We start from the raw sequence: 25,454 nt of genomic DNA on the forward strand, positions 1-25,454 counted from the left end.
CAAAAGCCTTAAATCTATACATGCCCTTTGACACAAATTCCACTTAACAGGGACTTATCCTAAGGGAGCCACATGAAGACAAAGATGTTTTTAGCCTAAAGATGTTTACTAAAGTATTGTTTGTAATTGTGAAACCATCCAAATAGGGAAATGGTTGATAGGCTACAAAATTTAGCAGATCTGGATTAGAATTTTGGCTCTTCTACTTACTAACTTACTACCTATGTGATCCTGGTCAAGTAACAATTTACCTGGCATAGATCTAGAGGAGAAAATGAGAATTAAAGATATATACACACACAGAAGATTATAATTATCTACCCCATTGATTTGAAATGTTTATTGAGTGAGATAATGCATGTAAAACATCTAGAAGAATGTTTGGCACATAGCAGGTGCTCAATAAAAGGTAGCTATTATTAAGAAAAGTATGGTTCATGCATATGATGGAATATATGTGTGTAAGAGGATTTTAAATGGCATGGAGATGCTATTTATAAAACGAATAAAAAGTAGGGTTCAAAATTCTTGAGTATGATCTTAGCTAGAGAGAGATCTCGAGAAAGAAAAAGAGAGATAAAGACAAAAGATCAAGACAGGAAGAAAGAATATACTAAAATACTTATATTGTGAAGTAAACTAAATGGCATTGACTTTCTCTTTATACTTTTCTCTAAATAGAGTATATCTGAAATTCTAAAGTCCTAGCCTTTCCTCTGAGGCCCCTAAGAATTTTTCCTTCTCTGAGTTGGGCAAACTGAACTAGTAAAGGGATCCTAGGAGATCTAGATGGGTCTACAAACCCTATCTGTATCGAAAGGTCCATGGAGGGACGTTTGGGTGGCTCAGTGGTTGAGGTAGTGATCCTGGGGTCCTGGGATCGAGTCCCACAACAGGGTCACTGCAGGGGGCTTGTTTCTCCCTCTGCCTATGTCTCTGCCTCTCTATATGTGTCTCTTATGAATGAATAAATAATATCTTTAAAAAAAAAAAAGGGAGTCCATGGAAATTAGTCTCTCTCTACCCCATCTCCCTTATGAAAAGCGAGGAGAGTAATATGAAGCCATCTAGTTGCTCATATGCTTGACTTAGGTGGGAGATGTGGGAAGAGAGAAGGCCTCTTCCTAGCAAAATGAAAGGCAGGGCAGAGAAGTAGTTTAGAGGTTTCCTTCTCTTTCCAGCATGGCCAATGGCTGAAGAAGTAAAAGACAGGAGAAGGGGGCATGAATGTAGTAGATGAAGGAGGCAGCTAGTATAGTTAGGGCATTGGTTACATTCAACAAACAAATAAATTGATAAAGCAAATAAGAAATATATTGAGGATAATGAGGCCTGGGTGTCTCAATGTTGGAGAAAGGAATTATAAACATGGAAACTGGAAGGGCTAGAAAGAACCCTAACCTTGGGGTGCCTGGCTGGCTCAGTCAGTGGAATATGCGAGTTCAAGCCCCACGTTGAGTATAGAGATTACTTAAAAAAAGAGGGAAAGAAAGAACCCTAACCTTCTGGTTGGACTGAAATTGAAAGTATCAGTGTGAACTCATTTTTTTTTAAATACATACACACAGATATAGAAATAGACATAGATGTATAGTGTGCATGTGGAGAGAGAGAAATGAAGAGACCAAGAGAGATGATAGATAGATAGATGATGGATAGATAGATCTCTTAGCTTTGTCCACTGAGAAGACCTAGGAGCAATGACAGACCAGTAGCAATGAGCACACTCCACACTCAGATCTTGGTTTCTAAATACTGTCCTCTACCAAGAGGAACCAGGACTTCTTAGAAAAATGGCTGATACCATGGTTGAGGCAAGGAAATTATATCAGGAGCCTGAACATCTTTTTGTGCCAGAAAGTAAAGAAGTGCTCAAAGAATGATGGAGGCATGTAAAAAAGATATAGAGATTGGATTGAAAAGTCTTCCAATGGCCAGATGGGTCAGTCTGAGCATCAAAAGAATAATGGTTAGTGGCTTACAACCCACTGAATAAAATAGGAATCCACAGGTCCATAGTGATTAAATGAATGAATAGATAGATGATAGATGATAGATAGATAAAGGGGAGAAGGGAAACTCTTCCTTATAGTATAATATCAATCCTAAATGTAGAAAGAATAATGGGAATAAAAAGTACCACCTGTTACCACCATAGTAGCATTGATTCAGGCAGAAATTGTCATTGAGGGGGCAGCCCCGGTGGCTCAGCGGTTTAGCACCGCCTTCAGCCCAGGGTGTGATCTTGGAGACCCAGGATCGAGTCCCACATCGGGCTCTCTGCATGGGGCCTGCTTCTCCCTCTGCCTGTGTCTCTGCGCCTCTCTCTCTGTCTCTCATGAATAAATAAATAAAACCTTAAAAAAAAAAAAAAAGAAATTGTCAATGGATGGAATACTAAAGCTGGTGATACAGGTTCTATGGGGAACAGGACATTGGCATAATCTCTGAATTCTTCCCTACAAAGTATTTAGTGATCACAAATGAAAAAATGATAACTTTAGGATGGAGAAATCTGTCAGACATCAACTTGATCCAATGACGAAGGTTAATGTCAGCAGCAATGAGATGAGTTGACATCATGTGGCCCTGATGTAAGGCATTGGGGAGACCTTAGTATCATTTCTGTGGGGTTCTTGCCAAGCAAATGTGGCCTGAGTCTGGTCTCAGGGAGACTTCAGATGGACTTAGGATGAGGGACATCCTACAGAATGAAAGACCCATACTTTTTAAGACTATTCAGGACATGAGCATTAGGGATAACCTGAATAATTTTTTTCAATTCTAGATTGAAGTGCCCATTATCTCACACCCTATTTTCCCCTAGATTTCCTAGGTTGTGGGTAGGGCTCCATGGCAGCAGTTATTAAATTCGAAAACCATGTGGGGAGTTAGTTGAGTATGCAGATGCCAGAACCCCACCCCTGAGAGTTTGTTCCCAGTGGTCTAGGGAAGGGCTTGGGGATCAATGTACTTAGCCATCCTCCCAGAAAATTCTGAAGTTAAGTGGTCCACAGACCACCCACAGAGGAATGTTGGCCCAGAAATTCAGAATGTGTCAGATTCTTGATTTCTGTTCAGGTCATGATCTCAGAGTCATGAGATCGAGCCCCATGTCAGGCCCCCTGCTCAGCACAGAGTCTGCTTGTCCCTCTCCCTCTGCTCCTCTCCCTGCTCTCTTGCACTCTCTCTCTCTCTCTCAAATAAATAAATACTTAAAAAAAAAAAAGAAATTCAGAAAGCTGTGGCAGTCCTAACCTTAACTCCTTTCCTGTCTCTCTGCTTTCAGGGTGACGCTATATGCTGAGTTCCTTCCCATGAAGGCCAGAGCTAAGTGTATTTTGCTGATTGAGGTAAGGAGGGGGGTCTGGGTTCCCCAAGAGTGCTCAGTCCCTGAGCAGGAGATTCTCAGGTGTCCTGAGCCACAGGATAAGGAAACCGGAGTTTGTCAGTTACGTCAATTAGGACATGGTTGGTTTGATTTTTTTTCCCTACTATACAGATAAGTGCTTTGGTTGACAACAAAAATTCAATTTCTTAAAAAAAAAAAAATGGTGGCAGGCAGGTGGTATGTCATTCTTGTTCTGGAAATGTTGTGGGTTTTTAAAAGATTTTCTTTATTTATTCATGAGAGACACAGAGAGAAGGCAGAGATATAGGCAGAGGGAGAAGCAGCTCCATGCAGGGAGCCCGGTGTGGGACTTGATCCTGAAATTCTGGGATCACACCCTGAGCCAAAGGCAAAGGCTCAACCTCTGAGCCATCCAGGCATCCCTGGAAATGGTCTTTATCTGAGAGTTGCTGCCGAAGAGGACAGCCTAAGGAGACCAAAACTCCCAGCCCTCATCCATATCACCCTCTACCCCTGTTTGCATCCAGACTCACCTGTATCTTGTGTTGGTGGCCACCTCTGCAGCCTAGAGGCGGCCTTAAAAAGTTCTTGGTCCAGCTAGTCCCTCTCAAACCTTCTTTCTGCCAGGGTCTTGTGACCATTTTCCACTCATGATCTGGAAGCTCTCAGGACAAATATGTAGCTGCCCAATGTCCCCTCTCCATGCAATGGCAGTAGGGTTTATTTGTCCTTTCTGGACACTGATGTCTACAGTGATGACGATGATGCCATTCTGACCTCTTTAGTCAACATGACCATATTGACAGTATTAATTACATTAACCCCACAGCCCAGTTTACCACCCTGGCTACATCTACCCTTGACCAGTAAGGATGGTAGTTAGCTGGTCCAGATTGGTATGGATCAACCAACTGTTCAAATATTGAGATGCATCTGTGCCAGCAGATCCTGGTCTCTGATTTCTCCTCATCACCTGACACCCTATGCTCTCATAGAACCCCTTAGAACCCCAAGTTAACTCCTGGCTCAGTCATGGTGTGCATGTGTTGGGAGTATATGACTGGTGTCTGGTATCCATTCTGGTTGGTCAGCACTGTACCAGTTTCTTAGACATTTTGACTATCACCCCTGGTTGTCAGCAACAAAAATAAACTATGTTTAAGCAAACCGGGATTTAGGAAGCCTCTCGCAGACTCCCAGAACTGATGGGGAAGCTAAAGGACCATGTTTGGCAATGGACAATAGTTGCAGGGTTCCGGCAGGAGACAGCATACTCAAATTAGGATAATTTGAGGAGGGTTGGATAAAAGGACTATTTCTAAATAACCCCCGGCTTGAAGTTCCAGTTGCCAGGCAAAGGCAGGAAATAATTAGCAGTCCAGAGAGAGAGAGAGAGAGAGGGACAGAGAGAGTTGTATGTCAAGATCTGTTGGACAGGAGCTGTGATCTTTTGCTGAGAGATGCAGCCAGCCCCTGACTACCTGGTGGAGAGGGAGCCAGAGGAATAAATGCCCCAACCTCTCTTACCTTCCCCCTTCCCTCCCATTTCCTGTGGGGCTTCTTATTGGCTGCCCTCAGTGGGAAGCCAAGACAGGGAGCTGGTGTGCAGCACATACAAAGGGCAAGATGGGAAAGGATGGGGAGTGACTCCAAGAGGCACACAGAAGATATTCAGCCCTGTAAGGAAGAGACAATTGTGACAAAGGATACCAGGGCCCTATTGGTCAAGAGGTATGGATGTCAATAGATAAAAACCAATGTGCCAATTACCATATTGACCTCACAGGAGGGAGCACTGATCTCATTAACTTGAGCTGCTACATTGTACACTCCAATGGGTACCTTGCAAATATTACACCTTGTGGATGGCACCCACAGGAGATGGACAACATGGTGGCCCTGGCCCAACCATATGGACCACCAGAAAAGTGGTGGCCATTCTGACTTTACAGACCCCAACGACCCCTTTCCCATATCAGTAGCATTGTCTACAATGATGCTGACATTGCTCATGTGCTAACATGCTGCTCCCATCACTGATCTTATTTTCCTGTGCCAGGTCTTCTGGGCCATCGGGACAGTGTTCGAGGTCATCCTGGCTGTGTTTGTGATGCCCAGCCTGGGCTGGCGCTGGCTACTCATCCTCTCGGCTGTCCCGCTGCTCCTCTTTGCGGTCCTGTGTTTTGTAGGTATCCTTTAAGACATCTCAGTCTTTGTCTCTTGGCCTCCTGCTACTCACTATATTCAGTGGGGAGGGGGTGAAGGAGGACACTGTCCTGTAAGGATTATTTTTAAGATATTGGGGGGGGAGGACTATGACAGCAACACCCATTAATAATAATAATAGCAATCATAACTACATGAACCCATTCCAGAGCCCTCATCCTTAAAGACACCACAACTAGATGGAATATGTGGCTGACACCCAGTGTCCTGTTCCATCCTAACCTGCCACACCTATCCCCACAGTGGCTGCCAGAGAGCGCAAGGTATGATGTGCTGTCTGGGAATCAGGAAAAGGCCATCGCCACCTTAAAGAGGATAGCTACGGAAAATGGAGCGCCCATGCCGCTGGGGAAACTCATCATCTCCAGACAGGTCAGTGCCTGGCCCACTGTCTGTGTCCTACGTGTGTCTGTGCACCTGCATGGGAGTGTGTGCATCATGGGATGTGGTAAATCCTGAGACCAGCAAAAAGAGCAGAAGCAGACCAATTCTCCAAAAGCCAATTTTCCTGAATTAACTTGGGAATGTGTCTTTTTACAAAAAACATGTTTCAAGGATCATTCTTTTTGAATATATGTAATAAATGGGAATATATTTTTCCTATGTATATATTGATACATTTATTCCTCAAAATGTTCTCTCTACAAATATATTAATGAAATCTATTCCAAAATATATTCAACAAATACATTCTCAAATATATTCAAGAAACATTATTAATGAATATTGTCTTTTCAGGTACTAAAAAAATACATTTTTATTCACAAAGACAATAGTCATAGGTAGACGAAACCACCTATAATCCATAATCTTTTTTTAAGCATTTAGCATGTTTAAATAAGCAAGCATTTCTCAAACTAAGAAAAATATATTGGTTAAATATATCTAAGAAAAATATAATCACAGTCATAGAATATACTCTTAAAAAGAGCTCTGTAGAGTGTCTCCGTCTGTTAAGTATCTGCCTTCAGCTCAGATCATGAGGGTTGGAGCCCAGAGTCAGGCTCCCTCCTCAGTGGGGAGGTTGCTTCTCCCTCTCCCACTGCGCCTCCCCCTGCTCATCTTTTTTTCTCTCTCTCAAATAAATAAATAAAATCTAGGGAAAAAAAGAACATTCTAGGGCAAAGATTTGACATATTAGCAAATTATATGAAATTAGCAAGTGAGTCATTTTAATCAATCTTTTGACACATTGGCTTTTGGTGAATTGATTTTCAGCACATTAATTTTTGTGATCTTGACCTAGAGCTGGCTTAGGCAGAGCATGAAATGGTTAGACTCTCTTGTACTGACTGTCTACTCCCTGGGTCCATGGGACTACCAGAGAGTCTTTGGGAGCCAAGCTGATGGAGTTGGCTTCCTGTCTCCAGGATTTCAGGCTGGGGTTGGGGATTGCAGAATGTCTCAATCCTTGGGCAATCAAGCCTGCAGACATTGCTAGATCCTAGCTGGAGGGCCTCACCGGGCTGGGGGACTTTGTGCTGGGGGATTGAGTCCTGGGTTCTTGGATCCTGAGCATTAGCCCACCAGCAACCTCCCTCCCAGTCGTGGGTGTCCACCAGTCTCTGGCTAGTCCAGCTGGAGAAAAGGAGAGCAAACAGCATGTCCTTGTCTTGAAACAGGAAGACCGAGGCAGAATGAAGGATCTTTTCACGCCCCATTTTAGATGGACAACTTTGTTGCTCTGGTTTATATGGTAAGAACTGTTTCTTGACACTTTGATTCCCTTCTGCCTATGCTCTGTTTTGGGTTCTGTTTTATGTGATGCACAAAGAACTCTTTGATCTGAGGCAACAGTTACAAAATTCAGTGGTTTAAGCATCACTTTCCTGATCTCTGCCTTATCCAGGTATCACCTGTACTATTATTTTCTTAGTCTTTTTCTTTAATTGGACTCACTTCTTACTCAGATAAATGTCTTTTTTAAATTAAGTTTTAAATTTTATTTCCAATATAGATAACATGCAGTGTTATTTTAGTTTCAGGTATACAATGTAGTGACTCAGCAAGTTTATACATCACTCAGTGCTCATCATGATAAATGTACTCTTAATCCTCATCATCTATTTCATCAATCCACCTTCCTACCTTCCCTCTGGTCACCATCAGTTTGTTTTCTATGGTTAAGAGTTTGTTTTTTGGTTTGTCCCTTTTTCTTTTCCATTATTTATTTTGTTTCTTGAATTCCACATGAGTGAAATCATATAGTATTTGTCTTTCTCTGACTTATTTCACTTAGCCTTACACTCTCTAGCTCCATCCCTGTCATTACAAATGGCAAGATTTCATTCTTTTTTTATAGCAGAATAATATTCCATTGTGTGTATCTGTATGTGTGTGTATATTATGTATGTTATGTACATACATATACATACAGTTTCTTTATCCATTCATCTAGTGATGGACAGGGGCTGCTCCCACGTGGCTATGTTTAAATAATGCTGCAATAAACATACAGGTGCATATATCCTTTTAAATTAGTGTTTTTCTATTCTTTGGGTAAATACCCAGTAATACAGTTACTGGATCATAGGGTAGTTCTATTTTTAATTCTTTCAGGAATTTCCAAACTCTTCCAGAGTGGCTACCCCAGTTTGCATTCCCACCAATAGGGCACAAGGGTTCAGATAGATTCTTCTAAGAGGGAATTTTACGTCTGCTTTAAAGAAGCAAACCTTAATTGCATGCCATAGATTTTCAAGAGAAATACAGTAAACAGTAGCTAGATTGATGATTTGCCAAGACACTGAACTGCTGTATTTAATAAAGAGACACAGAGAGAGGGTAGGTGTTAAGGACTCATTAGCAAGTAAATGAGACTAGGAAACCACCAAAATACAGTTGAAGAACAATGCAGAAAGGGGGTTAAAGGCACAGACCCCTGAGCAGTCAAAAATTTTTTTGACTCCCCAAAACTTAACTAATAGCCTCCTATTGACCAGAAGACATACTGATAACATAAACAATAAACACATGTTTTGTATGTTATATCTATTATATACTATATCTTAAAGTAAGCTTAGAGGAAAGAAAATGCTATTAAGATCATGTGGAGAGAAAATGTACTTGCAGTAGTGTACTGTGTTTATTGAAAAAAATCTCTTTACAAGGGGGCCCTGAGCAGTTCAAACCCATGTTGTCCAAGGGTCAACTGTAATTGAAAGGAAATGTAAAATAGGAATTTTTGTCACAATGATATTTAATATACCTGCTCCATTAAGTTGCCTTCTTGGCTCATATGGCCTTGGATACCACCAGTGGTGGTATGTATTTTCCTTAAAAAAAAACAGCCATTCTGATATCTGGATGTGGGCAGGATGGGAGGGAGGGATTTGTACAGAGTAATAACCTGAAAATCCACAACTAGTTAAATCTCAGCTATTCCTTGAACTTTCTTTCTACCAAATCATGTATACAGCATGAACAGTGTGCAGAAGGGACCTTGCTAACACTCTGCATTCTACTTTAACCAGTTCTCACTTTTCCCATGCACCTTCGAGTAGAGGTGCTAATTAGCAGAAGATTGCCCTGAAAAGTGTTCAATTGCAAGGAAGGGGAGGGGAAAGCTTTGATAATACACAGAACTGGGCTCCAGTTCTTTTTTTTTTTTTTTTTTAATTTTATTTATTTATTTATGATAGTTACAGAGAGAGAGAGAGGCAGAGACATAGGCAGAGGGAGAAGCAGGCTCCATGCACCAGGAGCCCGATGTGGGATTCGATCCCGGCTCTCCAGGATCACGCCCTGGGCCAAAGGCAGGCGCCAAACCGCTGCGCCACCCAGGGATCCCTGGGCTCCAGTTCTGCCCCTGCATTCCTGAGAGCTGAACCAGGCATTTATTAGATACCTATTCTGTGCCCAAGTGTAGAATCTGTAGAATTTTTAAAAAGGGAGACCAGGTTGAGGGTATCTATCTTTGCATGCATGAGATTCAGTTGGGCCAACACTACCCAAATACAAAAGCAATTAATTAAAGACTAATTTTTGCACGCTACAGAAATTGCTAAATTTGCTAGCACATATTGTAACCCAAGGAAATTCATTACTGTGGTCTGATTATGACAGTTTCCATGTGACTGTATCACAGGATGAGAATGTTCTGGTCCTACAGGCTTGAGTGTTATAGTTCCTGGGACCATCGGAAATTAATTAACTGTTTCATTCTGATCTGAAATTTTAGGGAAGTCTGTAGAATCCATACTTGTACGGGGCACACAGCAGGTGTTTAATAAATGCTTGGTGAGTTGATCCAGCTCTCAGGAGTTCAAGGGCAGAGCTGGAGCCCAGTGTTCTGTATTATCAAAGCTTTCCCCTCCTCTCTCCATGTTGACCAGCTTGGCCCAGAAGCCCTGAGAGATGTCAGCCACAACTGTGTTCTTCCAAATTTTGGTCCCTTATACTTGTTTTTCCTATTGCCAGTTGAATAACCAGCTTTGAGTGTTCTCTGTGATATAATGCTGTTCTTGGTCTTTTAAAGGACCCAAGATCACGTCCCTTAATCATTTCACTATGCTTTGTACACCATTTGCCTGTTCAAGGGCTCCAGGAAAGCCCCCCAACATCCCTGTGTCGCCCATATCCAAAGACTGGTCCTGACTGCTATAGATGCAAGTCCTTCCTGAGGGGATGGGGAAAGGGGACTTGCATATCTCCTATCATTTCTTTACCTCTTCTTGTTTCCTTTCTGACAGGTTTTCCAATGCGTTTTCTTATTATGGATTAGTTCTGCTCACCACTGAGCTCTTTCAGGCAGGAGATGTCTGCAGCAGTGAGTATCAAACTACCCTATTCCCACCATACACAGTCGTACATGCATGCTCACCCCAGGTTCCACCTCTCCTGACCTGGGCCATGCACAAATGCCAGTGGCTTTACCCTGGAGACTTCTAGGAGAAAGTCTCTGCCAAATCTGAGCATAGAAGACCTGGACTGTGGTCTCCAAGATACTCTGTAGAAAGCTGAACAATCTTGTCATGATAGAAGTGACATTACAACAGTCATATCTTATGTCACTTAAAGAGCTCAGTGATGTACAGCCCTGAGTCTGGTGGCCATGACCCTATGCAGCAATTTCACGTGCATGTGAAATCTGAGAACCAGGTTGTATCTCAACTCTGGCCACACAACAGAATCACCTGGGGGGAGCTTTTAAACAACACCAGCACCAGGTTAAACAAAGCCCAGACCAATTTAATCAGCATCTCTGGACCCAGAGATTAGTGGCTTTTAAAAGCTCCCCAGGTGATTCTATTGTGCAGCTAGAGGTGGAACCACTGGACGAAAGGAACAAATAGAAAGCATAGTCTAGGCGCCTGAGTGGCTCAGGCAGTTGAGTATCAGCCTCCTACTCAGGTCATGATCTCCAAGTCCTGGGATGGAGCCCTGCCTTTAGTGGGGCTTCCTGCTCAGCGGGGAGCTTGCTTCTCTCCCTCCCTCTCCCTTTGCCCCTCCCCACCACTCTTTCTCTCTCTCTCAAATAAATAAACCCTTAAAAAAGAAAGCAAAGTCTATGCAAATCCTGGGCTTTCAAACCATTCTATTTTTTAAAAAAAGCTTCCTAACATTGAACCCAGGGTAGAGGATAAAGGGATCAAGTTCTTGCTTGTCTGCGGGATTTGCCTAGTTACCTTTTTCATATTAAGGCTCTAGAATATTAGCTAATAGTTTGGTTTATTGGTACAAGGATTTAATGAGTCGGTGGTTCAGTTGCAGATCTGGGGTTTAGTGTAGATTGAGTATAAATCACATGCTCCTAACAGTGGATCCACTTAAGCAAAGCAGAGGATCCAGGGGAATGTTACAAAGCACAAGTTGGTAGACTTTATCTATAAAGGGCCAGAGAGGGCAGCCCCGGGACTTCGCAGTTTAGCATTGCCCTTAGCCCAGGGTGTGATCCGGAAACCCAGGATCAAGTCCCACTTCAGGCTCCCTGCATGGAGCCTGCTTCTCCCTCTGCCTGTGTCTCTGCCTTTCTGCCTCTCTCTCTCTCTCGGTCTCTCCATCTCTCATGAATAAATAAATAAAATCTTTTAAAAAAAGGGCCAGAGAGTCAATACTTTAGGCTTTGTGGGCCATACACCTCTGCTGTGGAGCAGGAAAGTAGCTGTGGTCAATAGGTTAATGAACAAACATTGTTTGTGTTCTGATAAAACCTTATTCATGACTGCAAATTTGGATTGCATGTCATTTTATGTCAAGTGTTATTCCTTTTTGATCTTTAAAGATCATTTTAAAATGTAAAAACCATTTTTAGTATGCAGGCCAGGCAGAAATAGGCAGGAAACCAGATTTGACCTTCAGGTGATAGTTTACCAACTCCTGTTTAAAGCCCTTTCTTATACCTGAGTGGAAAAGTGATATTGTGGAACAAGCCCATAGCTGGAAATCAGGGAGCCTGAATTCTAGCACCAAGTGGTTGTGTGACCTTCGACAAGTCATTCATTCAATATTTTCTATCTGCCAGGTACTGATCTAGGTGTTAGGATACATAAGTGAATACAAAAGACAAATATCCCTACCCTTTGAGCTCATATTTTTGTGAAGAAAGAGAAAAAGAGAGAGAATAACATAATAAGTAAACAAAACTTGCATGTTGGCAGGTGATAGGTGTGCTAAAGAAAAATGTTTAAAGAAAAGGTAAAATCATGCCTCTCATACAAATATACAATGAAACATGTCAAAGATTTTATTTTATTTAACCCATCAAGTAATGAATGAACCAGGTAAGAACTGTGAAAAGTCTGAGGATTTACCTATTTGTAAGCTAACAAGTTAGCCTCCCACAGCTTCCACAGATGCTCACAAAAAGACACAACACTCCTGGATCAGAGACAAAAGACTTTATTACTCACAATAATAGCAGGAGATAAGTATCAGCATTTCCTTACACCAGTAAGGAGCTCCCATTCCCACAGGGCAATGTGAAGAGGGAGGTAACACCTGCAAAAGCAATGGGTTATGTTAAGAGTGAGGATCTCTGAGCTTAGGGCATCTAGCTCTCTTATACTGGATGGTAAAGGGTTAAAGCAGGTAAAGCCTACTCTTGCCCTGCAGGGACCCTGTGCCTCCGAAGGCTATCAGCAAACCTGCCCCTTGCTCCAAAGGTAGATCCTTCCTGTCAAAGTTGTTGGTTAAAGGTCCTTGAAAAGGTAGTCCAGAACAAAGACAGTTGGTGTCTTTGCTTATGAAACATGCAGAAATGTGAGCAACCCATGGAGGATTGTCTACTAATGCCAGTAAGAGGTTACAACTGGTTCAAAGGAGAATTCAAAAAATAAATGTATAGAGGCAATCAGAAATACTGAAAAGGCTTTTCAGTTGGAGGTACGATTTGTCAGTACACATAAGACAATCAATTGCATCACTAGACACAATTTACATTTTGATGGACAAGAATCAATTGCATTAATATCAATATTCTCTCTTATTAAAAGATTTTATTTATTTGAGAGAGAGAGAGAGCACAAGCAGGGACGAGAGGGAGAAGCAGGCTCCCTGCTGAGCAAGGACCTCCATTTGGAGCTTGATTCCAGGACCCTGAGATCATGATCTGACCCAAAGGCAAATGCTTAACTAACTGTGCCACCCAGGTGCCCTGCATTAATATCAGTATTTTATAATGTGCATAGATCAAAGATAATGAAAGGTGCTACAACCTGTAAGGGTGCATTAGACAAAACATTTTGCTCATTTTGAAGTCTTCCATGCTATTTCTTAACAAATGTATGGGACAAAAAGATCGTTGAGGAGGATAAGGGAGGTCAAGAATGAGGGGCAGAGTAAGGGGCAGTGAGTAGGTTGAAGTTTTGAATGGGATGATCAAGATGGCCTCCATGAGGTGAGATTTAAAGAAAGACATGAGGGATGCCTGGGTGGCTCAGCGGTTAGGCGCCTGCCTTTGGCTCAGGCTGTGATCCCAGGATCTGGGATCGAGTCCTGCATCAGGCTCCCTGCATGGGGCCTGCTTCTCTCTCTGCCTGTGTCTCTGCCTCTCTCTTAGTCTGTGGCTCTAATGAATGAATAAATAAATCTTTAAAAAGAAAGACATGAAGGGGTGGGGAAATTAGTCACAGGGGTATATAAAGAGCAATCCAGGAAGAGGCAGCCAGTGCAAAGATTCTGAGGCAGAAGTGTTGAAGGAACAGCAAGGAGATCGGTTGGTTGGAGTACAGTGAGCAGAGCAAGGGAGAGACTGAAGGTAGGATCAAGGAAGTAACGGGGGCCAGATAATATAGGTGGGGACCAGGACACCTGGGTGGCTCAAAAGGTTAAGCGTCTGCCTTCTGCTCAGGTCATGATCTCAGGGTCCTGGGATTGAGCCCCACGTTGATCGGCTGAGCAGGGAGCCTGATTCTCTCCCTCTCCTTCTATGCTCTCTCTCTCTCTCTTTCTAAAGATAAATAAAATCTTTAAAAAATATATAGGTGGGGAACATAAAGGCCACCCTGGAGTCTGTCTGCCATGAAAACACATAGTATGTGCCAATTCTGGGCTAAGCACATTCATATGCACAGCCTGATTTCATTCTCCCAACTACCTTGCACAGTGGTTTTATTAGCTCCAGTTTAATGAAGAAACTGAGGCTCAGAGAGATAAAGCTATAGCTCTGCTGGTTGGGATTCACATCTGAGTCTGTCTCGCTCCAGAGCCTGGGCTCTTTCCACGGTTTCCCAGCTGAATCATACCCAGGGAATGGGGAGGGGGAGCAGGAGGTTGTGGTTCAAGGTTCTATGCATGGCTCTTCTTTCTCCTGTCTCCCACCTCCCCAGTCTCTAGCCAGAAGAAGGCAGTAGAAGCGAAATGCAGCCTGGCCTGTGAGTACCTCAGTGAGGAGGATTACATGGATCTGCTGTGGACTACTCTCTCTGAGTTCCCAGGTGAGGAACCTGTGTGAGGTGGGGCTGGGGCAAGGAAGCCTGTGAACGTGGCAGCTGTTCATCTGGTGGTTCCACCTGGTGCTGCCTGGAAGCAAATTCCCTTTCTAGATTATTTTTTCAACCCTTAGCTACAAGGTGACAAGAACTGTGAAGGCTACTCTATTTGAAGGCTAACAAATTAGGCTGCCCATTGTCACACTCACTGACAGAAGACAAGAGATTCCTGGGTCAGAGACAGAGACTAGCAAGCAACGACTAGTCTATAAGTGTCAGCACCCCTCGCTCCCAAGTCTCACGAGGATGATGAGAGAGGGTCCAGGTAGATGCTACACATGCAAGTGTAGGCGGGTATAGCTGTTGTGCTCTAACTCTGGTCCTTTGGTAAGAACCAGCTCACCAAAATGCATACAAAAGCTGATAATAGATGATGGTTGCTACTTGAGGAATTCCCTGAGTGTTCTCTTCCATGGGCCTGATTGACCTACTACTCCCTATATTCTTGACCCTTATATTCTACAGTTTTCCTTGACTTCCCAATATTTTTCTTCAGTCCCTTTTTCACTTTGCTTACCTGAGGAATCCCAGGCTTAGGGAACTCAAATCTCTTATAATGGCTGCCAGAAACCTGCCCAGCTTTTGCTCCAGAGAGAGACATCATCTTTATTGTACTGGACAGTAAACAGACCTGCCCCTTGCTCTGGAAGGAGACAGTATCTCCATCATTCAAGGCTGTCGGCTCTCCAAATGAAATGATAGCTTGGGACAAAGGGAAGCTGGTGTCTTTGCACTTAAGAAATACAAGAGATGCATAATTGTCTTCTACCAGCACTCACCCAGGATCAGCGGAATGTCAAAAAAAATCCAAACCTGCACATAAAGTGAAGGTGATCTATGTTTTTTCCTTTAAAAAAACCAGTAAGGATTACAACAATAATAGTATCTGGCATATATTGAGTGTTTGCTGTATGTATATTTGGCTCTATACTAAATTTTTTATAGATATGTCCCATATAGTCTTCTGAAGTAGCAAAATTATCCCCATTTTACAACTGAAGAAACTAAGGCCCAGAGAGGTGTAGCAAAAACTGTTCCTGCAACTTGCAGCTGCCAGTGTCTGCGTCGTGTCTGAGTGCTATCTCAGGAGGAATGGAAAAGCTCAAGATCTAAAAGCAAGCAAGGTGGCTAGAAGTGCCAGGGAGTTAACAGCTGGGAACTGCTTTCAAATATAACTGCAGGAGTTGGTGATATATAAAAATTCTAAGATGCATGTTCCACACTGGCTTCCAGAGCCCCCCAGTGGAATTCTATAGCAATTGCCCACAGTGGTAACTTGCTTAATGGACACTCTTGCCTTCCCTTCTCTATCTTACTTTCTCAACCTCCCACTGGTGCTTCTTTGGGTTACCTCTCAAGCAAACACTTGTACGTGGGCCCTTGTCCCAGAGTCTGCTTCTAGAAGAGCTCAGCTACAATATTAAGTGTCCTACACCTGGCAGAGCTAAAAACTGAGGTCCCACCACAGAGACCAGAGTCTTCACTCCTATACTACCTTGTCTTTCATCTACAACCCTTCCCCCATATAGCCCAGTGGGTAAGACGAGGGGCTTAGAGTTAGACCACATGGCCAGTAACCATTTCTGTGACTTAAAGCACCATGACTTTTCAATGATTTCCATGATTTTACCTTTCAGAAACTCAGATGGTTCTTATTTATTACATTTATGATTTGTTGTTTCTGTTCACTGGCACATCCCAAGGCTCTTAGAACAGTTCCTGACACACAGTAGGCACTTAATTTTTTGATGGAATAAGTATGGGAAATGGGGCTATTGATAGCATTTATTTAAGGTTTTTTTTTTTTGGTGATTAAGCAAGATAATAGATCCAAAAGTGCTGAGCCCAGATTTAATAATTATTATTAAAATTATTCATAATAAGCATCATGCTATACTGCCTCTACTGAAGTAGGGAGTCTTATTTTTATTGAGTCCCATTTACAGATGAAGTAACTGAGGCTCAGAGAAGACAAGGGACAAACCCAAGACCACATAGCAAGTCAGAGGCAAGAGGAGGCCTTAGAACCCAGGTGATTCTGACTCCCATCTTAGGTGTCCATTACCTGGATTCAATGAGTGCCACATCCCTTGGTGCCTATATTAGTTATCTGTTGCTGTGTAACAAATTCTCCTATATTTTAGTGGCTTCAAACAACATATTTATTCCTCACAGTTTCTGTGGGTCAGGAAGCTGGGAGTGGCCTACCTGGGTCCTCTGCTTCAGTGTATCCGACAAGACTGCAACAGAGGTGTTTGCTCAGAGTCTGCAGTCACATCTGAAAGCTCAACTGGGGCAGGGTCTGGGTCCACGCTCACTCACATGGTCATTGGCAGGATTCAATGCCTCCAGGGTTGTTGGACTGAGAACCTCAGTTCCACTGACTGTTGGCCAGAGGCCACTTTTAGGCCAGTACCTAAGAAGAGTCAGAGGGAGAGAGAATGCCAGCAAAATGGAAGCCACAGATTCTTTTATAACTTCAACCCAGAAGTGACATCCCAATGCTTTTTTGTATTCTAGTCATTAGAAGAGACTTGCTAGGTCCAGCTCACTCTCAGGGGCAGGGAATTATAAAGGGTGTGAACACCAGGAGATGGGGGGCATTGGGAGCCATATTGGAAGCCACCTGCCATGGTGCCCCTGCTCTCTCCCAGGTGTCCTTGTGACTCTATGGATTATTGACCGCCTGGGCCGCAAGAAGACCATGGCCCTTTGCTTCGTCATCTTCTCCCTCTGCAGCCTCCTGCTGTTCATCTGTGTTGGAAGGTGGGTTGTGAAACCAGCTCTCCCCAGCCAGCAGACTCACATCTTAGGTCATGGTCACTGGCTCTTTGGGACTATAAGCTGTGGACTACACTCCTGGTGGTCATCTGAGAGACGCCTCCTCCCCAGCCCCTCACTAGGACTGGGGCTCTGGACCACAAGATCAGACTCGAATTTGGGCCTGGATACTCGATGAGGGTAGGACTAGGAGGGCGCTTTGGTCCAGGTTTTGCTCCAACATGCTCACATTTAGACTTTTGACACTGTCTCCCGGTGAAATTATGCATACAACTGTTTATGTATGGGTTAAAAGTATTCCTTTGTTCAACGGAAATACTTCCTGTTTGTATAATCCCTTTTTGGCATTTCTCCATTTTCCCATCTATCAAGATAGAAGTGGCTTGTGCCTCTCTTGATCTCGGAGAGGTACCAGACCAAAGCTGATGAGGACTTTGTGGAAAGCCTGGAGAGGTAGTTTACACCCTGACATGTTGCTGTTCTTAGACATTTATGGGAACAATGGATCAGAGGGTCAGGGACCAGGATTATCCTAAAAATACTGCACAGAAGTTTACTTTCACTGGTTCAGCTGGTTCCTGACTCTAGAAAGTCCTGTCTGGGTTTTCAATGATTTATATCCCTTCTCTCTGACCTTGCCCCCAACCTGGGCACCACAGATGTTTGCAGTTCTTGACCTGGAACTTTGGAGAATGATAGACTTATAAAGGCAGGCCTCTAGAGAAGGCACCGAGATGGTGTGCCGGTGTGGAGATGGGCTGTGCCAATTCCTAGGGTATAAATTCTGCTGGGGCAGATAAGACTTTGCTGAAACAAGCCAACAGAAAAAAATACCTGCTCACCTTTTTTTTTTTTTTCTCTCCTTAGAAATATGCTTACTCTGTTACTCTTCATTGCAAGAGCATTTATTTCTGGAGGCTTCCAGGCAGCCTATGTTTACACACCTGAGGTAGGACAAGTGTCTGGGAGCAGCTGGGAAGGGGAGGGAGGGAGCTCTGCCTCCAGCAACACCCAGCCTGGGATCCTCAGCATGAAATTTGTCTGTGGGTCTGTCTGAGTAGTTACTGTGAAGCTCTTCATTATTTCAGGCTATCTTTCAATCATTTTTTTCTGCTTATGAAAGCTGATGTTCAACATAAAAGTTCCAAATGGTATTGATTTGCATAAAACCAAAAATTAAAGGGCCCCACATTCTCCCTTCATAGATACAAGTTTTTTGGATAGTTCAGTTTTCTTCTAGGCATATACTAATTTGTGTTAGTGCATGTACCAAATTGGGAAAGTGAGCAACTGGGAAGAAATTTATTTTTTAAAAAAGATTTTATTTATTTATTCATGGGAGACACAGAGAGAGAGAGAGAGAGAGAGAGAGAGAGAGAGAGAGAGAGGCAAAGACACAGGCAGAGGAAGAAGCAGGCTCCATGCAGGGAGCCCAACGTGGGACTCGATACCAGGTCTCCAGGATCACGCCCTGGGCCGAAGGTGGCACTAAACCACTGAGCCAGCTGGGCTGCCTTGGGAAGAAATTTAATAAAGAAACTAATTACAATGGTGTGAAAGCAGTAAAGCAGTGCCCCAGAGCTTGCACTGGGGTGGAGGTAGCTGGGGACACTTCTGCCGTCCAAGGCCAGTGGGGTGAGGAGAGGGGAGAGTTCCAGGGTCCCTGAGAGACCTGTATAGAGAGAAATTGTGGCCTTTAGTTGAAAGATACATGTGGCCTGAATCAACCTGGCAGGGAAAGAGCAGGAGAATAAAGACCCAGACCTCTCTCTTCTACCTCCTTCCCATCTTCCACTGGGGCTTCCCATTGACTGAGCCCAACCAGAAGCCAGAGGGCCAAGGAGCAAGCCCTTTGTGGTCCAGGTAGGCCAACCCCAGGGCAGAGGATGAGGTGGGGAATTCTGGAGGGGAAGGTTGAAGACCATGAGCACAGGACATGTGGATCTACTTTGTTCTTTTCAATAGCTGCTCTACTCCACTACACTATATGATACACAGTATATTCTATATATAATGTATCCTATAATATCCTAATATATACTATACTATACCATATAGTGTATATATACTATATGTATTATATACCATCCCTTTAACTCTACTATATATAACTATATATTATATATACTATTCTGTTATACTACATACTATATATACCATGTGTATTATATACTCTACCATATAATATATATATTTTATATTAGATATTATATGATACTATGTGGTATATATACACATAAATATTAATATACTTTACTATATAGTATAGTATAGTATGAAACAAATCATAATTTTATAACAATTCTACTAATGGATATTTGGACTGTTTTCCAGCTTTTTACTATTACAAATAATGCCAAGGTAAACAGCTTTATATACTCTTGTGCACGCGTGTGCTTCCTGTAGAATAAATGTCAAGATGTGGAATTGCTAAGTTAAAGCCTATAAACATTACAAACATTGAGAGGAATTGAAAACTTGCCCTCTAAAATGTTGCATAAACACACCCCACACGATAGCATTGGAGCATGTCCAATTTCCCACACTCAGGGTTTATGGTTTCTTCATTTTATATCTATTGTATTTTATTTCATCTTATTTCAGATAGGAGCAAAGGGAGGAGGAGAATATTATGTACCAGATGCTGTGCCAGGGGAAGGAGGGTGTCTAGGTTATCCCTCATTCCCACAGCACTCCAGAGCTCTCAATTTGAGTCAGCGTCCTGAACCCTGCTCCCTTCACTGCATCATAGGTGTAGCACCAATCCTGCCTCCTCCAAGAAGCCCTCCCAGCTCTCCCCCTCCCCTGACTTCCTTTTGCTGGACAGTGTCTGTGACCTTCTTTTAATACACTGTCTATCAATCTGTATTAAATTGTAAACTGTGGAATACCCATTGTGGAATACAATTACAGCAGTTAAATAGAATGGGGTATATATCTATAGACTGATGTCCATAGAATTTTAAGACATAGTGCTGAATGGATAAAGCAAATTGCAGACTGGTAAGTATGAAATAATACCTCTTAACACATCTGGGTGGATCCATTCCAATCTTCATAATAGTGGGGACCTCTGGGGAACATTTCCTGGGAGAAGTTGTAGATCAAAGGGAGTTCATGTGTTTTGATTTCTGATAAGGAGAATATATTTATATATTGCCTGTGTCATTGGGTGGCTTAAATATCATATGTAAACGTATATGGTAGGTACTTAGAAAATATTTGTTGATTGAATAAATAAATTAATGCCGGTGTGTATACAGTCATAGAAAATTCTAGAAGGATATACATGGAAATGTGACAATGGTCATCTCTGAGTGTCGGGATCATGCACGAGCTTTGTTTTTCCCTTTACATGCTTCATTCTTCCCAAGCTTCTGCACCGAGCACTGTAGCTATTAGAGGTGTGCTCGCTGCTATAACAACTCCCCAGGTGGATAGAATTGACACATCAGAAGTTTCTCATGAATGAAACAGTCCAATATGGGTATGCTTTCACTTCCACAGTGATTCAGGGACTCAAGTTCCTTGCATCTTGCAAATTCCTCAACCACTATTAACAAAGGGTGATTTTGCCCCCCAGAGGACATTTACAAGGCCTGCAGATATTTCAGACTGTCACAACTCCGGGAGAGCTGTGTAGAAGGTGCTACTGGCACCTAGTGGGTAGAAGCCAGAGATGCTGCTAAACATCCTACAATGCACAGGACAGCCCCTCATCATGAAAAAGGACCCATCCCCAAATGTCCATGGTGTCAAAGTTGAGAAATCTTGCCCCAGTGCCTTGGAGTCCAGCAAGCAGACTGGGGAAGGGAGTGGAGAAGACGTGCCTACTTCTAAATTACCTTGGCCTGGAAGGTGCACAGTCACTTTGCCTAAGAGAGAGCTAGGCACAGGGCCACTCCTGGGTACACACTGAGAAACTGTGGAAATATTTCCATTACGGTCTTTATGAAATGCTTTGAAGGGCTGTGACCAGTGCTTCAAGGTAAATGAATGAAAAGTGGCAGGAAGAACAGTATCTGAATCCTGAATGGGCTGCAGTTCCTGGTGGAGTCTTTGGGGGCCTCCCAGGGCAGGGAGGACCCCCTTACTGGGTTCCCACCCACAGCTTGGCTTCTTGCCTTCTTTCTCAGTTGAACTTCTATCCCCTTTGAGATGAGAATCCACACCTGGTCTCCCGCCTCTTGATGTGGTCACCAACTACCCCAGTAATTCATGCTAACTTCAGGCTTGCCCATGGGGGTCAGTCCCATCAGTCCTGAGCTCAAGAGGAGGAAGGATCCTGCATTTTCTCAAGCCCACATTGATGGCTGTGTTTCAGGTCTACCCCACGGCAACTCGAGCACTGGGCCTGGGCACCTGCAGTGGCATGGCAAGAGTGGGTGCTCTCATTACTCCGTTCATTGCTCAGGTAAGTGTCACCTCCAAATACAGAGGGGGTGGGCATGACAAAAGCCCAAGCATGGCAACCAGTTACTCCATGCTGAGCCTTCTGCAGAGCTCTTGAGGTGTGCATTATCTTATTTTACCTTAACAACCCATCCTATGAAAGGAGTAGTATTGCTAATAAATGAGAAAACAGGCTTAGAAAGGTAAAGGGACTTGTCCAAGGCCACACAGCTGGGAGGGAGAGAAACTGGGACCCAAACCCAAGTCTTTCCTATGCAGAAGAGCCTGGGGGTGCCATATGATTTGGCCAAAACCTAATTGGATGAAAACAAGTGAGATGAAAACAAATTGTTGAAAACAGCATGATGTAGTGGGAAACAGATGTCTCAGACCCTGGTTTCTGAGTTGGATGATTGGGCATATTTGCCCAATTTTGCAGCCCCCTAGTGTGTCTTGAAGCATTTTTATACATTTCAAGGGATCTTATTTTGAAGTCGTTTTGGTTTTTTGATATCCAATTCATGTTTTTCCCTGTCTTTATCACTTTTTCTACCGAGATAAAAGTCACATAACATAAAATTAACCATTTTAAAGTGAAAACCATTTAGCACATTTACAGCATTGTGCACCTCCAACTCTATCTAGTTCCCAAACCAGGTATTTTCATCAAATAAAACTCCATATCCACTAGGCAGCCACTCCCCATTTCTTCTCTTCCCCAGCCCACCACCAATGTGAGTTTTTTTTTAAAAAGTAAGCTCTCTACCCAACGTGGGGCTAGAACTCACAACCCTGAGATCAAGAGTCGCAAACGCAACCCACTGAGCCAGCCAAGCACCCCCCATGCATTCCGTCTGCATGAATCTATCTGTTCTGGATATTTCACATAAACAGAATTTCACCACGTTTCAGCCAAGTACCTCAGTTCTGGGCTTCTGTGTTTGGCCATTGTGTGTCACTACTTCCTGCTGTTGAGAGCTGCCCGTGTGCCTGCACGGTGCCGGTGCCGAGTCCCCTCGAGGTATCCTGTTATTACTAAGAGGTAGACCGTGCCCCTACCGATCTGGCAGACAAGACAATGGGCTTTAGCTCTGCTGGTAAGCTAGAAAGTCAGCAGAGGTGCTGCTGTGAGAGAGAGTAGATTCAAGGGATACAGACACTTGGGCCTGACGGGGTCTGAGCTCAAATCCCAGCCCCATCCTTAGTATCTGTGCGGACTGGAGTATGCTATCTAACCCTCTTTGAGGCTCAGCTTTTCCCTCTGTAAAATGGGGACAATTACCTGGCTCTTCGTTGTGAGGACTGAGGATGGGATAATGGCACAGAGCGTTTACAAGAGGGCCTCGCGTCATCAATACTTCCTGAATGGTTGACGGTGTCCGTGCTTCAGAAGGGCCACTCTCACCAGCATGTCTCCCTCCCCCAGGTCATGCTGGAATCCTCCGTGTACCTGACGCTGGCGGTTTACAGTGGCTGCTGCCTCCTGGCTGCCCTGGCCTCCTGCTTCCTGCCCATCGAGACCAAAGGCCGCGGACTGCAAGAGTCCAGCCACCGGGAGTGGGGCCAAGAGATGGTCGGCCGAGGGACGCATGGCACAGGCGTCACCAGGTCGAACTCTGGCTCTCAGGAGTAGTGACCGATGCGGGGCTGAGCTGGTCTTTGAGGCTGTGGGATGCAGGGAGCTGGTGGAGCCAGCTGGGGCACCGACCGTCACTGCCGACATCAAGAACTCACCCAGGAGGACAACCTGGACCAACAGGGTTTTGTGTCTTGACTCCGTTTGCTCATATTCATCGAGATCCACCTGGGGATGGGGAGGCATTTGTTCTGGGGGGGTCTCTGTCTGTGTGTGGGGAGGTTTGTTAATTACCTGTGGACCTGCATGGGAAAACTGTCACCTTAGGAGTGGCCAGTGCTCCCAGTAGCCAATCAGATGCCACCCAGAGTCAGCCAGTCACAGCCTTGGTGAACAACAACCCACAAATCTCTGTAGATACAGTCCAGGCCCAGAGCCCGGTAAGACCTGCCACCCAGGGAGTCAACACCTGCTGCCCACCAACAGGACCCATTCAGTAGGTTTCTCCTACACACCCGGCCCCAGGTTTTCTTCTTTGAAATTGCAGGTGACCCGGCTATGCCCTGAACAGCTTTCTCCTGGGTCTGAGAGATGCTCTCTTGGAAGGGGCCCCTTGGTCTGCCTCCCTCCCCAGGGCCTGACTAGTGGAGAGACTCTGGCAGATGTCTCTTGACATCTGAACTTTTGATGTCAAGTTTTTGAACTTGAACCATGTGTCTCCTTCTGGCCCCCTCTGGAGTTGCTCTTCCTGGCTCCAGGGGAATCCACAAGTCCGTGGGGACAGCTGGGCTTCTACCAGACTGCAACCTCAGAAAGCTGTCATCCTCTGCCTCCCCCAGGATTTGGACTGAGACCAGAGAAGTGAGGATAAAGCCCAAAGCCAAAGGGGGTCCTTCCCTTCAGAAGCAATGAAGGCCACACCAGGGGCTTCTTTTCTGACCCCTTTGTGGTCAGGCTGGTTGGTGACTCTTGGAGAAAGAAAATAGTTAACTCAGGTTTCAGTGCTTTGGATATTGAGGGTAGGTAACTGGCTACATGGGCAGAGGAATTGAAAAGATGCTACACCAACCACCCACTCCCACCAGGGTCAGGGAACCAGGAGTCCTCCCCGCCACCCCCCTGGTTCTTGCTTACCCCTGCTGTCAAGGGCTGGCTTGGTCTTTACATAGAGGCAGCTCCTGGGGTCCAGCGATATTCTCTGCCACTGGTGTGGAGTTACGGGAGGGCCCAGATTTGTGACGTGTACATTTTCAAAGGAAGAGAGGACAGTCAGTTGGGTTTTGGTTGGCCTCGGGAGGAAGGGCTGACGCCAGCAGACAACATCCACCTCCAGGATTTGGTTTCCATGAGCCATTTCCCCATCGTGAAGGCAGGGAGCCTAGAGGAGGAGGAGGAAGCTGCTGGATCCCATCAAAGGCCAGAGAAGACTGACCTTCTGCGTGGAGATGCCTGCTTGAAGTAAACATTTTGAGGAAGCCAAATGTGTACGTTCATCTCTTATTAAAACATGTTGGTGATGGACATTGTAAGGGTTGAAGTTTGTCCATGTGTCATGATGTCCTAGTGACAGTTCAACTTAAGGATCTTGCCAACTTTGTCCATCCAGGGTAATCTCAATGCTTTAATATGATAATCTTTCCAATAAGGTGGACAAGTTGTACCATTGGCTGCCATATGTTGTGACTTTGAGTCTGTTGGAGACAACATCTTCTGATGGTGTGGAGTGGAGGTCACAGTGGGTGACTATTGTAGCCTCCTGGATCGATGGCAAACAATTCCGTGTTCCTGAAATATACTGTAGCCCCCTCAGCCCACGCAGCCAGAGAGGAAGCGGTTTGGTAGACTTATCTCTCTTGGACACCCACATTTCCTTGAGCTATGGGTGGCTATGGCTCTAATTCTTTCTGGTCTGCTGAGCTCCTCTGGGTAACATAAAACATTAGCCTGTCTTTTTTTATTGTTATTTTTTGCCTTCCAGCTGGTCAGACACTGCCAGATGAACATGTTAACTCTCTTCACCCTCAAATAACCTGGAAGAGCTGGGGGCTGGGGTGGGGTAGGAATGCTTGGTGGGCAGGAATGTTTTCCAGGCCCTGGGATAAAGAGGCTTGCAGTTGAGGGTTTTCTCTTCTTGAGAAAATGAATGTTTAAAACTCTTTGCCTTCTATATTGCCTACCCTTAAAAAATAATCAGTAT

The 25,454-nt window shown here is 44.2% G+C and overlaps 2 protein-coding genes across 2 annotated transcripts in view; one reads left to right on the top strand and one right to left on the bottom strand.

Moving 5' to 3' along the window:
* Positions 1-24,906, top strand: part of SVOP (SV2 related protein) — a 70,807-nt gene extending 45,901 nt beyond the window's left edge. Inside the window, exons 7-16 of the mRNA XM_038575412.1 lie at positions 3,290-3,353; positions 5,412-5,537; positions 5,822-5,950; positions 7,201-7,274; positions 10,270-10,346; positions 14,347-14,454; positions 17,163-17,274; positions 18,157-18,238; positions 21,614-21,703; positions 23,108-24,906. Of these exons, the coding sequence (XP_038431340.1) occupies positions 3,290-3,353; positions 5,412-5,537; positions 5,822-5,950; positions 7,201-7,274; positions 10,270-10,346; positions 14,347-14,454; positions 17,163-17,274; positions 18,157-18,238; positions 21,614-21,703; positions 23,108-23,314 (1,069 nt within the window). The 3' untranslated portion in view covers positions 23,315-24,906. The remainder of the gene's footprint in view (positions 1-3,289; positions 3,354-5,411; positions 5,538-5,821; positions 5,951-7,200; positions 7,275-10,269; positions 10,347-14,346; positions 14,455-17,162; positions 17,275-18,156; positions 18,239-21,613; positions 21,704-23,107) is intronic.
* Positions 18,814-25,454, bottom strand: part of DAO (D-amino acid oxidase) — a 29,315-nt gene continuing 22,674 nt past the window's right edge. The window contains exon 11 of the mRNA XM_038575419.1: positions 18,814-18,961. Coding sequence (XP_038431347.1) covers positions 18,833-18,961 — 129 coding nt within the window. The 3' untranslated portion in view covers positions 18,814-18,832. The remainder of the gene's footprint in view (positions 18,962-25,454) is intronic.

Source organism: Canis lupus, chromosome 26 (assembly GCF_011100685.1).
Source record: "Canis lupus familiaris isolate Mischka breed German Shepherd chromosome 26, alternate assembly UU_Cfam_GSD_1.0, whole genome shotgun sequence".
Classification (NCBI taxonomy): domain Eukaryota; kingdom Metazoa; phylum Chordata; class Mammalia; order Carnivora; family Canidae; genus Canis; species Canis lupus.